Source organism: Melanaphis sacchari, unplaced genomic scaffold (genome assembly GCF_002803265.2).
Source record: "Melanaphis sacchari strain LSU unplaced genomic scaffold, SCAv2.0 Contig48_pilon_pilon, whole genome shotgun sequence".
In the NCBI taxonomy this organism is placed as follows: Eukaryota; Metazoa; Arthropoda; class Insecta; order Hemiptera; family Aphididae; genus Melanaphis; species Melanaphis sacchari.
In genome coordinates, this window is record NW_020271327.1 from 2997184 (window position 1) to 3016373 (window position 19190).

Here is a 19190-nt window from a genome sequence, read left to right on the forward strand (position 1 = left end):
GAACAATAATCAAATAATATGATATTAATTTAATAATTTAACTATTAAATATACATATTTTTTTTTTAGAATAACAAAAATAAAATAAAAGTATGTGATAGAAGTATAAATCATAATTGGTAACACATTTAACTAAACTAATAAAGCAATAAGTCTGAACAATTATAAATTATTATTGAAACTATCATTATGTAAAAAAAAAAAACAAAAAGCATAAACAAAAAAATGTAAGTACTGTTTGAAAATGAAATAATGATTAAGTCATACAAATTACTGCCCTTTAAAAGAATCATTTTGTTGTACCAATGTCTTAAAAACGTAAATACTTCGTCAATCATCATTAACTTTTATTTATAAATTACTAAAATTCCCATAAAGATTAAATTTCTATAGTTTCCATGGTGATAATAAAATATAATTATTAATTACTAAAAATGAAACGTTTAAAGCTTAACTTAATTTTATCATAAGAAAAATGTTTTTAATTATTAAATGTATAGATTCATAACAATAAATGCTTAAACTAAGTTACCGGTACGGAGTTGTTTGAATAAAAAGAATATAGAAACAATGTTTAAAATAAGTTTGATTTTAACAATAGTTCTGAAAATTCAAAAGAGAGAACTATTTCATAAAATATGTATAAACAAGAAGAGAATATTTTGTTATTTTATCATCATAATAAAATGCACTAAATAAAGCCTTTCTAAGAACTTAAGCACAGGTGATTTCTATACGACATTAAATCGCAAATCCAATTTAAATGAGTAATCGTATCAATCCTATTTTTTAAACCACTACGAATTCTAAACTATTTATTTTTTATTAAAACAAATTATATTATTATGCCTATGGTTAATATAAAATGTGCATATTATAAGTATAAAATTCAAAATATAGTATCTATAAACAAATGATAATTTATAAATATAAATGTATTAATGAAGTATGTTAGTATATACTTATATAAAAACATTAAAAACACTCAAAATAATATATTTAAGTTTGATACATTGACAGAATTAATAAGATTAAATTTAGAAAAAGAAGAACATCTAAAACACGTAAACTAATAATGCGTTACTTATTTGGCATTAAAATAACTTTTACAAAATCTCTACAAACCAATAATAACAAAAATAAATTAAAAATAACTCATTGTTGCAAACTAAAATATATAAATTTATACCTACTCATGAATTTATAACGGATTATCTATATGCAGTAGCCATTTTATTATAATATCCAGGTCTAATTAAAATAGAGCCGGGTCAGGATGAGGCCAGGTGTGGTAAAACCGAGGGCCATACTATAAATCGCGACAGCAGTCCCCCATAACCTCTATACTTTCTATTCTACCCGTATATTATATTTGTTTGGCAATATTTTAAATCCCTTGACAATTACCCATACCAGCTCTGTTGCTATTTTGGTTTTTACATTTTAAAATAATATTGACTATACAACAATCGAATAATAAGTAATAACCAACTATTATTTTAATTAAAAAAAATCACAATATTTCTAAATTAAAAATAAATTTTTTAGTTAAGAATTGATGACATTTCGTTTAGACTTTTAAAAAATAATTTAAAGTACAGCTTCTATTATTTACATGTAATCCAAAATAATACTGATAATTCAATGATTTAAAAAAAAAAATTAAAAGCATAAAATTAGATAAATATAATGTATAATGTTATTTTACATTATCATCCCTTGTTATTGTATCGTTATAAATATAATTTGTATTGTGTAAAAATATGTTTATATTTTAATAATTTATTCTAAGTATTAATTGTATGAGTACTTTGAGTAATTATTTTTAACTTAAATATTTATCATATTATATAGTAGATCATAAAATGACTTATCTGTGTTATATATCTATTCTTACATAACTCAAAAGCAAATTTATAAATATTATAGGGATTATTGATAATCGGTATTGCTGCAATATTATGTACCACTGATCATGTATATAATTATCTTTGCCACAGTACGAATTGTATAGGCACTTAGAAAATAAACTATTTTTTTATTTTATTCTAACACAGAAAAAAAATGTTTTAATTATTTATTGTATTTTTAACATCATTTTACAGTAATACATGTTTTAATGGTTATACAATTTAATACTAATAATGTTTTGCTATATAGTCCTCTAACAACGTTTTAATTTGATCATATATTTTATATGACAATTTTCATACTTCTATTCACTCCTTCATACAAATTGACACATATATATATACGTGTTGGTGTATTTTTTTATATGCATATCCCATTCTTTTTTTCAGAGAAAACCTTCCACATGGTCAATTCATGGTCATAAATTGTTTAACTGACACTCTTTCACCCTTCTATAAATGGGTTACCCTATAACAAAACTGACCTTTTACGAACCCCCTCTTCCAATATTTTTTTTCATACTATTTTTGGTGTATAAAAACATCCATTTGTGAACAAAAACAACATTTATTATAATTTTTTACGTACACAGTTTTTAGAAATTGAAAATTTTCAATAAACACTATTGGTACTAGAAAGCGATATTTATGGGGACAGTATAAAGTAATCCTGTATAACCGAATCTGTTGTATGATAAAATATAATTATTTCAAAATACCTACACTCAATATGTATATTATATATACAATCACAAATTTACAAAAAAACGAAGAATACTAACAATTCGTGTTACAGGCAAATAATTTAACTATAATCTTCTTAAATCAAATTTCAAAATATCATTATATTTTCTAGGCTGTTAAAGACTATTGAAAGAAATATCCACTAAATGATAGACAAATACTCAAGAAAACATTTTTAGAGTCAACAATTCATTATTAATAAAATGAAAAATAATAAAAAAAGAATCAAAATGTTTTTCATTTATAAATTGTAATTTCATAAAACATTTATGTAAATTAAACCAAGACCTATAAAACAGTTGATCTTATGACATTTTTAGTGTAAACCTTTTTTTAGAATATTAAATTGTGTTATAATTATATAAGGTATTTTATCATACATCCAAACGAACGTTACATAATATGTATATATAATTTACCAAAAAAAAATCAATGTCAATAAATAAACACAATATTTTGATATTATTAATTTTTCTTGAAAAATAATGGACTTATGATAGTTTTTGTAAAATTATTTTTTATAGAAAATAATAAAATATATAATTTATATTCTTAAACTTTTACGCTAAGTACGATAGTTTCTGAATTAAATAAAATAATAAGAAAACTACCCCCTTTTGTCAGATTCAACCCCGATGCGGAACCAGAAGGGGTTGAGTGAGACCTTCCAAATTTTGTCAAATTAACTTAATCATATAATCTAACAAATTTAAAGAGTACTGTCTAAAAAAAATTATGTTGAAAAAATAAGGACCTCCTTAGTATATTATATAATATATATGTGTGTATATTAACATTATACATTTTTACAAAACTTGCGGGAATTATTATATTTTGGCATATATATCACATTCAAATAGTGACCTACATATCGAACGAGAGGCGTGTATTCAAATAACTTAACGTGTACGTGCTATGTCGCTTGAACTGAGTTTATAAAGCATACAATGGTTCTGGGGGAGGTACCTATACATGGTGACCACGTGCACCCTTCAACAAGTAGGCATATAGTTACAAAAAGAGGGGGTATTGATTTTGTCAATACGCCGTGACCCCTTCGTACTTTAATGCACTTTTACCAAATACTTTACCCCACATATACGCATAATACAACTTTGACATTTTCAAGGACCAAACAAGTGGTTATATTTAAAAAAAAAAAAAAACATTAAAAAAATTTCATCTGTGTATATTCAAATGAAATTAATAATTTAAAATCGTTCCTTGCGTACAGATATTAAGCGTGTATTCAGTGGATGGGAGCACACTTATCAATACGAATACAGTGATATGTGATATATCGAACAATATAACTTTTTTTAAATAACATCCTACTTTACATATTTAAATTAAAATACATTATAAATATAAAAAACTGTTTGATTAAATTTACATACAGTTTAAATACTGTTTTTTTATTATAAATATTTTATTCTTTTTAATTATTCAATTTATATTATTGTTATCAATCGATTGGTACAATTAAACCAAAAACATTCACTTAACTTATATTTTAAAATGAATAATTTTAATGCTTAAGTACTAATCATAAAAAAAAAAAAAAAAAAAAAAATACTTTGAAATATTAATTGTTCCAATAAATTAAAATAAAAAATTTAGATAAAAGAATTATACATACTTTATGTAGATAAAATTAATTTTTAACATACAGGAAAAAAAATAATCTCTTGGTTATAAAATAGTATAATATTCTATATAATCAATGGTATTACCTACTACCGATGATATTTATTTAAGTATAAACTAGGTATGTTTATTAATAATGGGAACGTTAGAAATATATTAAACAAAATAATAAATATCTTATTTTTATTTATGATAAAAATAATTAAAACTGAAATACTTAGAATTGGTGTGCCATGGAGTAAGTAATAATTTCAATAATAAATATATGTACATTTAATACAAGCCATGACATTTGAAAAATGATTTCAAGCCAACATGGTTTAACTAATATGGACACAATTGAGTTACAACCACGTACATAATATAATCTATTGAAAAATTGAGTATTTATTTCTTTATCACTATCTTCATTTTTCATAACAATAAAAGAGTTAATCAATATGAAAATTAAGCACATAGTAACACAACTAACTATATAAGAACTTTATTTTATATTAATGAGTGAGAAAATTGTCTACTATAATAGTAGAATAATTCGCCCAAACTGTTATGTAAGAAAAATGTGTAGGTATCTACCTAACTGATCGACACAGAGTATGAGGTCATCTGATTATGAAATATGAACTATTGAAGGAAAATTTAAAAATATTAAAATTTTAATATAGTAAAATACGAATAAGTAAAGTTGTTACTTAGTATACTTTTAGAACTTTAGAATTGTATCGCTTTAAAAGTTTTAGTATAGTTTTACGATAGTTCTATCTATAAAAGAGAAAAATGGAATTCTTTATATTATTTTTGTAACTTCCGTTTTTATCTTTACCTCCCTGTATTTTCATTTATTTTTTAACTCATTTAATAAAATTTGATTCGTATTTCACCATAGTAATTTACGGCAGAAAACGTTTGACAAGAATTTTGGAAACATAAAATTATACTGACGTAATTACCAGCTGTCACCAACAATTACCTATACTAGACGTGACTAGTTTACAAACGGATATTTTTCCTCATGACAAACTACTGAACGAGACAAGAAGAAATCTTTTTTTAAGGACATGAACATTTTTCTAGAATTTTAACTAACATTATTTTCCTTTTTATATTAAAAATGTTAGTATATGATTGAAAGTTATACTTAATTGTAAATAAGAGAGAAAAAATACAAATTTTAATTTAAATATTATTGAATAATATATTAACTTGGTAAGTTGTAAATAACTAAAATTTATGTTTAAACAAATTATATATTATGTTTTATTTGGAGCACTTTAATTATTACCTAGTTCGAATATTATATAGCCAATAAATTATAAAGTAAGTTCAAATTGTTTATAAAAATTTAAATATTTAATTTGTTAAATTTTTCGTGATAATTAAAAATAATTTTAGTACCTATATCTTTAACAAAATTATGGATAAAATATAAATGTTCTATACGATTCTAAGACATTTAGCTTTAAGGATGAATAAGTAGTTAAATGATATTTTTTCAGTAAAGATAGGGAATTGTATATGATATCAAATTATGTTCTCAGTCATTCAGGCATAAAGGTTAATGTATAATAAATAAATAACTTAAATTAGTTGTTAATAGTTAGATTTTCTTCATCATGGACAATTATGCAACTACAGCAGTATATAGGCAACATTTCCAATACTCTTTTTCTGATAAACCAAGTCAATAATAGATGAAATATGTAAATATATATATATAAATATATATATATATGTCTATAATTGCAATCATTTTCTTGAACAGAAAAAAAAAATTATCATTTTTAATCAATTTACAATACTGTAGAATATTTAAGGTATTCTATTCTTATTATTTGTAATGTAAAAATGTAAATGTGTATCTATATTGACTATTATTACTATGAAAAAAAAAATGTTATTGTTCTAAATTATACTAAAAACATGAACGGCGACAGGGGATGTTTTATTTTATGATTGTTATTTTACCACTACCATTTTCATCTTTAAATAAACGAAAATCTAACTGAGGAGGTTTGGTCCCTTGTATATTATTATATATTCATGAAAATATAGCGTTATGGAATACTCACCCGCTGAGCCCTTTACAGGCACCGGTCTGTAGATTTTGTTAATACACGTCAGGTGTACGAGAGTACCTACTCGTAAATGTATAATATACATTGTATATATTATTTTATATTAATACTTAATATTTATTAATACTATTTATTGAAAAACACGAAAGCTTAGTAAAATAATTTTTTTTCTTTTATTTGAAATTTGTAATCAAATAAAATTTTCCGGTGAGTTCGAAAATTTATATCATTTTTATTATATCTATCATAAGTAAACGTAAATATTGATTTTAGTTTTCTATGACTCTCAAATAGAAAACCTGCATTTTAAACATGACATTTAAATAAATATTTCAATAACTATAATAACTGATACGTCTTGATAAGTTTAAAGTTCGTTCATAAGATTTTTGATTTAAAAAAAACAAATGTCTATGTTTAATAGCACAAGATAAAATTCCAGAAAATTGTATTATACCTATTTGTACATAAATTAAATAGCCAATACACAAAATGCTAATCGTAATTGTTTTGACATTTAGAAAAAATAGAGAGATATAAAAATGTCTATCTAATTTTACATTTTAGTAATTTATAGAATTAATTACTGAAGTATGTAACATTCTTTAAAGATCACATTTTAAGACGAAAAAATTCTTCGCATATTAAAGGCTTACTGTTTAAGGCAAGGTGAGTATATTATAAAATAAAAACAGAAATTGGTTACGATTACCTATCGCATTGTAAAAACATTTTGGCGACGTTTCAAGCATTTTTTTATGTAAAGCAATACATCTTCTAATGATGTTTTTTTATATTTTTTCTTATTAACATACTTTGAAGAATATAAAAAGTACTAAAAAATTTCAAGTAGTATTTTTAAGAATTCAAAACTAAATTCAAAGAAGTCATAAACTGTATTGCAAAATTAAATTGTAACTCAGTAATTTCATTCATTATTTTAAGATGTCAGTCAAATGAAACAAATGAAAAATTTCAATTATTAATTCACAAACTCTATCAAACGTTTTTAAATATTAGTAAATATATTTTAAAAACTATAATTCTTAAAATGTATCTTGATATTATTTTACAGCAAAGTAGTGATGGTTGATATTTTTAATATTTTTCTGAGTAAACTGTTTATTGAAACCATAGCACATAATATAATATTTTAACAACAATTTTAAAAAAAAATTAAGAAGTAATTTTATTTTATTTGTAAAGTAATGTCTAACCAAAGTTAATCTATTTCACTTACAAATGAGGAATATAACTATCTTGTTTTATCTATAAAATATTATTCAAATTATCAAAATTAAATGAAACACCTAAACAGAAAGAATGATACCGATATTTAAAGTATCTATACCAGAAAATATTATGCTTGACAATGTTAAAATTTATTGAAAATATATTATATTATATTTCATTCGTACACTTATTTACTAATTTTTCACTTTTTTTATTTTTTATAGTGTCTATAGTAAATTGTAAAAGTTTATAAAAATAATATTATCATGTATGAAAATCTAATAAATTATGAACTTAATTTTAATACTTGGTGATCATATTTGGTCGTTTGGTTAAAAATATTAATCTAGGGAAGTAAAAAATTGTAATTTTATGAACAGAAATTAAAAGTCAAAAAGTATTAAAACTGATTAATATTGAATCATTAAAAGTAATAATTAAAGGTTAATGCTTTGTGATTAAATTGTTATAAAATTGTTACAATATTAAAATAATAAATACTAAATACATTTTTTCAATCTACTATTTATGTTAAGGGCATTTAATTTGACATAATGTATTATTTTATTAAAAAATCATAACTTTTAATAAATATATATATTATATATATACACTCACATTTATAAAATGTTTAAAAAGTAAATTAATTATGTCAATTTTTTCCTTCTTTCATTTTTTTTAAATTTTTTTTTTATGAGTTACTGTTATAATTTATATTTTTCTCAGCCTATACATTTCATTAATTAATTTTTAAAATGACATGTAGTATAATATTTTTATTTTACGTCAATAAAGGTATAAAAAGGGTGTGTAGGATAGGTACAGAGATCTGGTTGGGTATTGATCTTACCTGGTTACAGGGAGCATGAGATAATGATTAAACTAAATATTTAAAATTTGAAACAATGATAAATCATGGCGTTAGAAAGACGATTCTTTAAATTGATCTCAGTATGGCGTGTAATTTTTATATAGAAATAGCTATAAAACTTTTGAATACTTATGAAAAAAAATCCATTATCCAGATATCGTACGTTATTTTAAACAATATATTAGTAGCAAATATAATTAAATAAACTCTATAAGAAAATTAGTTAAATTTATGATTGCGAAATACATAAAATCAAAGTGCAAACCCAGAATGTAAACAAATAAAACTACGTCGGTCGTCAAGATAAACAAACTAATTCAAAAACTTGTGGTTTCCTATTAACCAATAGCTTCTCAGTGCGTTCTAAATCTAATAGACAATAATTTAGAACAAAAAAAATACATTATTTATAACATGAGAAGATATAGGTAACACGAAATATTATGGTCATTTAAAATCTACAATGTTGTATTCTATCGTAATAACTATCAACTAACCAATAACAATAAAAATTATACTGTTTAAAAATAAATAAAAACTATTCTAGGAAATAAGATAAAATCAATTTAACTTACCTCATCAAATATAAAATTGTCAATTTCCTCAAGTGGCATGCCATACAACTCACTAGGAAACGGCTCAAATTTGCTGGGCAACACAGATCCATCTAACACGCTCACTTTATTTCGAGTTTGGTAACCATACCCAACAGACGTTGAAACATGTTGTCTGGTTTCCAGCGAATCTTTCGTTAATGGCCGAACTTGTACTTTAGGTTCTGTTGGACTAGGTGTAGGCGGTTGCTGGCGACGACTTGCCAATATTGTATTGGGTAAACGAATTGGTAACATGATCAGAAGATTATATTTCACAGGTTCACGTTCATACAATTAATTTCCTAAAAGCAACAATAAAATGTAAATAAATATTATTCTTCAACTAAATTATTTTCATTAACAATAAAATTTTCTTATTCAACTAAGTGTTAGTATAAAAATATTTGCAAACGAAAATTATTCGATTATACTTTAATATATTAATATAACATTAATTTTTATAATATTGTATATATCATTCATAAAAATTAAAATCCCCTATTATTTTCTAATTTATTCATCAAAAATACCACAGTAAAAATTATAACAAAATATACCAATTCATCGACAACATAAATTTAAGATTTATTTTTATTACAATACGACGACACATGTTAGCCAATAAACTTAACAATTTAGTGTATCTGTATCTTATCCACATTTTTAAAATCTTTTTATTCTAAGTTTCCATTGATAGGGTTATAAAACATTAATACTGATGGATGATAGAACATAAATACTTTTATTGAGTCAATGATATTATCATGTTTAAGATAAGTTTTATTTGTGATGTTCCGAAAGAAAAAAAAAGATAAATTAGCATCTAGATAAGATGTATATCAATGCGTAAGTGCAACATCCGGCTACTGAAAAACGTATCCGGAAAAAAAAGTCAATAGTAGCTCAGAAATGTGGTTTAAGAATACAAAGATACTAGATAGTACCTATATAATAATTATGGACCTATAGTAAGAGCGGGGAAGAGATACCTATACCTACGCACGCCATTTTTGTAAGAAACTCGAAACACTGATGGACATGATAGGCGACGTGGTTACTAAACGGTCAGTCACGCACTTCGCACCTACGGGATTACACCACGATAAAAGTGCAGCAGACCAAAGAATGGAACAATCAGCTTAAGAAAGATATACTGACACGTTGCTACACTCAATAATACCTGCCATGGTGCACTCAAGAGATTAGCAGCAGACTACCAAATACTACGACACAGCGCGAAGTCTTTCTACAGCAACAACAAAAACAACAACAGGTCAACGTATCCGGTGAATTACATTGCAGACTGATGAGATGATAGTATAATATTTTTTGCGTTAACATCTTGGGTTTTTCCTTGGACGTACATTTTTTTTACTGTTATTACCTTATCATTATTACACCTATACAATTACCATTTTAGTATGTTCAATAAAAAATAAAATAATAATTTTTAAAATCTTATCTATAATATACATATGTATTATAATTTATAATATTATATAATATTATTTTATTTATAATAAATGAAAAATGTATGTTTTATGAATAGACACAAAATAAGTACTATATAGTTACTATATTCATTTATTCGCTTACTTGACTAACTTCTATTCTAGTTGTCATATTAGGTAATAAATATTATAACGCTATAATTTGAGATTCTAAATATCGAATCTTTGTTGTGTTTGATACAAAGTATAACATTTAAAAAAAAAAAATAATAAAACCTAACAAAAAATCGTTTAAGTACTTCAACAGATGAACTCCTAGTATAATATATGATATAGTATGATCCATTGATCTTGGATGACTATATTTATGATGAAAACATAATATAAATATAAAACAAATGCATTGTACTTTCTTTATTAAAAAAAATTCTAAATTCGTATTTCATAAAGTTTGTTTTATATTTTACCTTTTATTGTTACTTTCTTTACAAAATAATGAGAATTCTTTTATTTTAATTCTGATAGTGCATCATGAGCACTATTTTTCTAAATACAAACACAAAACATATAAATAATAGTTAAGCTTTTGATAAATTCTATAATTAAAAACTATAATCCATTAGTTGACATTTTAATATAATAATCACTTGTCTAGTACAAAATTAAAGTTATATTTATATTTTATGTTATCGCTAAATTTTTAAACAAATTACAGAATAGATTAGTAATGACATATTTAAAAATAATTTTTAAATATTAAATTATACTAAATTCTTATAAAACCCACCATTACAATTCAATATAAAAATATAATCAATGCTAATACCAATAAAAAACAGTAACGATAATAATTAAATAAAAATAACTAAATAAATTTTTGTATAAATATTTGTTTTGTATTCTTTTGTCCTCATTTTTTTTTTTGTTATTTAAAATTCAATATAAACATATGCTGTTCATGTTTAATGAAAAATGCTTATAAAAAAATATGATAAATTAAAACCTATGCATACCGGTATATAACTAAAAATAAATAAATAATCCCTATACAAAATAATTATGATTACATACATATATCTGAATATAATTATCTTGCTCATCATAGAAATCAATATTTTAGTCATATGTCCAAGTTAAATATAAACGATATATTTTTAATGCATACAAATGAAAAATAAATTGATAAAATAATTGTTTAAACATAATAAGTAACATCGTTATTTGTTCGCTAAATTTTTTTAAATTTTTTTTATCTTATAAGTAAAATTGTATTTATGAAAGGTGTATTATATTGTATTATTTTTCAAACATATATCAAGAAAAATGCTTATTGGAATGAGATATCGATAGTTCAAGCAAAATTATTCAACAGTACTAACAAGTATACTGATCATGTGTTTAGAAATTTGTTTATTTCATTAGTTATTATCTTATTGATGTAAGGAAATATTGAAAAACGTGCTAAGAATACATTTTACATATATTTTATGTGTTAAACTTATCGTAAACATAAAAATCCCGAACAGGAAACAGAGATGGGTTGATGAACTAACTTGTTTTTGAATATTGAAATATAATATAAATAAAACCGTTTGTGATAAACACGGGTGTATCGTAAATTTCATCACGGATTAAAAAAAAAAAAAATCATGTTTTGTAGAATTTAATTACGTTTTAGAAAAATAGTCAATAATCGCGTATAATTTAATATAAACTATTACTGTCAAAATTGAAATTTCTTATTGAAAGTTTTCTATATGATACATGATATTTTTAAATATAATATATATATATATATATCTTAGTTAAGTATCAAATATTATATAGATGACTCATTAGATAAGTTATTTAGATAATATGGACTTAACATTTTTCAAATTAAAGACTATACAGATTAATATATAGAACTAAATTATTAAAAAAACATTTTTTTTTAGTTTACCTCAATATTCTTTAGTAAAACTAAACATTTGTTTTTTTATGTATTTAAATCACTAAAATTGATGCTTTTTAATAATTATTATTCTTATTGGTGTTGATCGTGACAATAATAACAAACAATGCTTGAATTTAATGATATACATACTATTCCATGTAATGGAATAGTCGTATATAGTGCATAAAGCCCTGTAAATTTCGAAAGTTTATTATGACCTATTAAATATAATCGTCTATACACGTGTAAACTATTAATAAAAACTAAACACAATTAAAAATATTAGGATTAGGGTATTTTATTCCCATACACACTACTATCTTGCGCCAAGATGAGCGAAGTAAGAAAGTGTTTAACGCTCAGTCGTAAATAAATCTTTAGATCGATATGACCAAGTTGTATTTTTCAATTTAAATGCTTGGTAAATAATACTAATACCATTATGATATTTTAACACTTTCGTATTTCATACTTTTTTTCCAGAATATTTAACATAATAATAAACAATTACACAATTTTAAAACAATATTTTTAAAGATATTCCTGTAATTTTCTTGGTATATTTTCAATTATCTATAATTTTTGTAAATATTAATATTTAAGTTGAAAAATCTTTCTTTTTTTTTAAACTACTCGTATAACATTTACGACTAACTTGAGGTTAAAAAGTAGAACTTTAGATATATTTTACTATTTTTAAAATTTTTTACGGTACTTAATATTTTCTTTAAAACATTAGCATTACAGAACATAGCCGTTAGATATAAAATTTAATAGCTATAGCTTGCTCAAAATTTAAAATAAATTTTAATTGACATTTTTAGTACCTATCCGATGTTTAACATGAAAAGATACGATAAATAAGTGTTTAATTCCAGTTTAGAATCCCTTTCGTTGTTACAAGACAGTGTTTTCATCGTAAATTTAAATATGTAATAATAAATGATTTTGATTTTATATTCAAAAAACAATTCTGCAAAGTAATTCGGTTTACTTGTGCATGTACTATGTTTTTAGTTGATATTTTAGAGACTTCAAATGCTCATAAATTATTTTAATTAACAACTTTTAGCAATTTTCACATATATCAAAAAAAAAGAATCATTATTTTTAGAATTTAAATTTAAATTCAACAAAAAAAGAGTTTTTTAATTCATAAAATAAATATTTTTTCCCATCATTTATTTATATTTACTATAACTTACCTGCATATTAATACATGTATAGAACACAATATAAATTGTACGTTGGTAGTTATTATAATTCAAACAACGATAAACGATTTATTTGAATAATGAAATAAAGACCAACTCAATATCTGGACACGTAAATTGTATATGTATCTTTAGCAGAGACATTTATAGAGCATAAATTATACACCAAGAGTACTTTATCTAAATACTCCCGACATAGGTATACTCAATACATACATAGGTACTACTCAACATAGGTCGACACTCAATGGTATACAAAAAAAGGAAAAATCTATCACACACAAAATAAATAAATAAAATGAACCTTTAGTCCATTGATGATTGAAAGCTATTCTCTCATCATCACAATAGTCGTCAATGATTGCCAATATAGTCTCCTAAAGAATACCGGAAGGAATCCGGTAACATCGAGGCATTGTATCGGGAACGGTAACACGACACCGCGAGGATAAACGAATAGAGGACGACGGTCGAGAAATAACATTATTATTATCGTTGATATAGCCGACGGCAACGAGGAGAGGAAACGAGCGAAAAACCCGCGGCGGCGGCGACTTCGACGGTCATCAACAAGTTGTGAGCGACGGACGAGGCAGGGGAGCGGACCGTCTGCGGATGACGGAACGAACGCGAGTAGACGAACGCAAAGCGTACGCGTACGGCCACCGCACCATGACGACTACTACTACTCCTACTACTACTACGCTGTACTACGGCGGCACTAGCATTTTATCTGACCGGCCCACTGCCGCCGCTACCACCCTCTTACGACAGGGGAGGTTCGACGGAAGAGGAAAAAAATTTTTTGCGCCGCCAGACAGCGCGCACAAACCTTTGCTGCTAGGACATAGGCACTATAGAACACTCTGGCACTATCCTGCACCCCTCATCGCTCGAGCACATATATTATTATGTATGCGAAAGTTAGTAGGTGGGTGGGTGGAAAGGCAGGTATAGACAGGTATATATGCGTATAAAATACGTACGCGTTGTATGAATATTGCATGGGCCTCGCGCACTTCGTACTTAGGTTTCACGAAGACGGCGTTTCTAAACCATACGTCTCGGTACAGATCGCTATTTTTCCCCTCAGAACTATGTAGTAGATATAATATCCTGTACAAGACTAGTAACCTGCAGTTACCATTCACCATTTGCACTGTCACAGCTTTCATCGTTTACATTTGAAACTTTACATTATACCACCTACACACACATACATACACACACACACACATGCACTGGCATTTAAGATTATCATAATACTTTTTTCCATTATAATATCATTTGCATTATTGTTACAGTTACACATTGCTGTACAGCAAGCACAAAATTTCACAACACTAACTGTTTGAATGATACTTCACTGGACACTGTTAATATTATAATATCCGCTTACTGCTAACTACTTCAGGACATCGTGTACAAATTTGTAGTAACATAATTTAGCCTAAGTTAGGGCGGAGGAGAGACGTTAGAAAAAAAATTCAAATTATAAATATTATGCAGGTATTCGTATTTCATAGAATTTATATTTTGCTTACATCGTATTATATAAGATAATAAACTTGGAACATTCCCCCCCTCATATATCTGACATATATTTTAAATCTAAATATTCGTAGCACATAAAATTCCACAAAAATATTGTAAAAATCGATGAATATTTATTAATTACATAAAAATTATAAGTTAATTAATTTTTATAGACATCATTTTAAAATATTTCAAGCACATATATTACCAATATTTATGTACATAGTGCCATATGTCTAAACAGATTATCAATGAAATAAACATACACCAATGAATTATGACAGTTGATATTATTCCAATAAAGTAGCTTTGAAAGCTTAAAATGTATAAAATTAATTGCTAGTATATTTTTGGATCTCAACCATGTGGTACTTATTGTTTTTTTTAATTTTTTTATTTACTGTTTAGTTACACAATAGTTGCCAACTTTATATTTAGTGAGGGTTGATGAAAAATACCAAAAGTTTTAGGCTCTAACTGATCCTTTTTGGCTTTCTGTTATAATTCACGTGCAAATTGTTTTGTTTTCAAAGTTCAGTCAATTAATTCTGTCAGTTTATATATTTTATACAGATATTTAATAACATATTTATATTATTAATAGTTGTAGTTTATATTTCAATTAATAATACGGTAAGTAGAACTAATTTTAACTAAAAACATCACATATGTAATTATTATTTCATATGATATAACTACCTAACAGTTATTTACTTATGTAGTTAGATATATTATAATTCAATACTAACGTACTACGGTAAAACAGTGTAAACTGGTTCATAATGCATATGGCATAAAATGAATATAAATATTTTGAAAATTCCGTTGTGTTATGGAAACAATAATATACGCAGTGGCAAAATATTCCAAGTTACTAAAAATAATATTATTGAATTACAACAAAATAAATAATTTATTTTTATTTTTTGTTTAAGTATCCAATTTTGTAAAAATTTGAATTTCAAATGTTTATAAATAATAAAAAGCGAAAAAATAGACAACCATTCTGTTTTACAGTAAATGTGTGTTAAATGTATCTTGTCATAGAGCTAGTCACTGTAATTTATGTGTTCAATCTTAATTCAGTTATAATAAATCACAATTGCTTACGCAAAACGATTCTGAGTAAAAATAATTTTCTAGCCCATACTATAAATTTTGAAATACCCGTCATTAGCTAATAATGTATCTACATGTTTTAAAAATACCACTGTGTAAAAAGAAAAATATAAATTATGTAAAAATATCAAAATATCAAAAATCGTTTAAGAAAAGATAATAGTTTTACGTGTCATCAATTTGAACTTCAATAGCTCATAAAATATTTATGCGCCTTTATGTTAAACTTTTTTTTTTATTCAACGTAAGAACAACTTCTAAGAAACCTTATATTAAATTTTCAAGTTTTTTACTCAAAAACAAAAATGTTATCATACATAAATCAAATAAAAACTAAATAAGAAGAAAATTTCACGAGTGTATAAATAGCACAAAATTGTCAAAAATTACAAAGAACAAAATTCACATCTGTAAATAATAATACGAAAATTTGGTGAATTATTTAAGTATCTACTGTAATTAATTTGTGAATTACATCAAAAAACATAATCAATTTTATTGAAATCTGTATTGTGTATAAATTCCCTTTCTCCCTTAATTTTTTATTTCAGATTCTTTATAAAATTTATATACCAAGCATTTTTACTGAAATATCAACTAGATCCAATACGTTACCGGAAATCACTGTCAAAATAGAAAAAAATTTAATGTTCCAAAATTTAGCAATATGTAAAAAAAAAAAACATATTATTAAATCAATACATTAATTATTAAACTCAGATATAAAGTTTATTTTATCTTAAATAAAATTTACAGATCACTTGTATACGGTTTACTTAAAAAATTAAAAATAACAAACACTATATTAGATTACGCCAAACTTAGTTGACTAAATATTATGCGTAGATCTGACGGATAAAATAAATATGACGAGTCCGTCTTCTATCAGAATGACTGTGTAACATCTATTATTTCTATCCAAACATTCTTGACAAAATATAAGCAAAATAGCACTCATCATATTTCTAATTTTTAAGCCAAATTATTCAATTAATCAAACCTAATATTTCAATATTTACAGAGAAGGTATGATTATTATTAGCGCTATACATTTCTCATACTTAAAAATAATAATTATATAAATACGAGTAGAATTTACGAACTATAAGAAGTATACTGCTAATAGTTTGATAGTTATTAAATGATAAATTTGACAATACACTACTGTAAATTTTGAATAATATGATTATTATTTATTCAGTGTAATGTTATTCATAAACTATAAATTATAACTGATTTAGTCTATTCGACTTAACAGCTGAGTTATTTATTTTAAGGTTACAATGACACTTATTGATATGTAATTAAAATTACTGATTAACACTTATAATATATCAATTTATGCTATAAATTTAATCAAAATAAAAGTTCGTTAAATTTTTTTATGGACATCAAACGAATAATTTTCATAAAATTTTAAAAATTTAAAAATTTTATATTATTTAGTGAAGTTTTCAAGTCCAAAGCTTACTTAATTTTAATAGTTTCCTAACAAAATAAAAAACGAAAGAATAGTTAGTTGAACTATTATGAAAACAAATATCACTAAGAAAAAATTTCGAGATTGATTTAAATATCAGTTAAAAAATATTTTATAAATATTTCAAAAAATAAAAATAAAAATGTTTTGTATAATATACATTATTTTACGTGCGATGTTTATTATGCAAGTGAAACTCCCAAAATAAACATCTCAAAAATGATTACATTAAGTATAATACATTACAAATGTAATTAATGGTATAAACAAAATAATTTATTATAATGTATATAATATATTTAGCTATCTAAATTTAATTAATAATTTCACGGTTGTTTTATATTTTGAAATATTCGTTCATATTTTTTTTCCATGCAACATTTGTTTTTTCTTTGGATACTAACAAGTTTATCAGTAGAAGGGTAAATAATTCAAGTTGCGTGTTTAAATTGCATGAGTATAGCCTGTTAAAAAATAACTTAACACGCACATATTAAAAAAATACATAGTAACAGAGCCAAAAATTTTTATTTTGATTAACAATCCACCCAAAATTTTCAAAAGTATACACTATTTATCTACTTTGTTTATTTGATAACACTGAACGATTGTAATTTATAAAGATATAAAATAATATCACACTTACAAACTCAACGATTTATACAATCCCAAAATATATATCTCATTATTTAAATTGTATTATACTATTTATTTAATAAATATCCAAACACATTAGACAATTCGTTTTTTTTAACACTTATTTATTTTAAACACTAAATATATTTTTTCTTTTCTGCAAATAATACATTAGAGTATTAGACAACATGATTTACTAAAATACATTACTAATATATTTCTTTCAAAATTAAATTTTTGATAATTCGTCCAATTTAATTATTACATAAAGACAACTTTAAAAAAAAAAAATAAACGTGTTCTAAAATGCATTTTGGCATTTAGTTAAATATTATTTTTCAATCCAATTGAATTTAAATTGTTTTTGAAAAATAACAGAATAATTGAATAGGTATTTTCTTATTATAAAATTAACTGATTGTTTGATACACCATTTAATTTACATTAGCATTACCTATTATTTGACGGTAATTTTTGTTTAAAATAATTATGAATTTAATTTTAAATTTATTGATTACTCCAGTCTGATCTGAAAAAAGTAATTTATAGGTTATTTCACATTTTTTTTTTTTTTAAATTGTCAACTGGATAAATTGAAACCTTTCACTTTAGTACCTATTTTATATTTATACATATTTTTTAAATAATTTTAAACGAGCCAAACAAAAAATAACTGACGGATAATTTACTTAATATTTATGGTTAAAGTTGCAATAAATATTATTTAATGCATTTGTTTGCT

The 19190-nt window shown here is 24.0% G+C and overlaps 1 protein-coding gene across 2 annotated transcripts in view; it reads right to left on the minus strand.

Moving 5' to 3' along the window:
* Positions 1–14331, minus strand: part of LOC112598600 (sodium channel protein 60E-like) — a 112974-nt gene extending 98643 nt beyond the window's left edge. The window contains exons 1-2 of one of the 2 annotated variants that reach the window (XM_025345131.1): positions 13982–14331; positions 9056–9378 (exon numbers count right to left, since the gene is read on the minus strand). In XM_025345131.1, coding sequence (XP_025200916.1) covers positions 9056–9331 — 276 coding nt within the window. In that variant the 5' untranslated portion in view covers positions 9332–9378; positions 13982–14331. Of the gene's footprint in view, positions 1–9055; positions 9379–13981 lie in introns of those variants that run through there. The other variant, XM_025345129.1, reaches the window with a different exon arrangement.
* Between the last annotated feature and the right edge of the window lie 4859 nt (positions 14332–19190).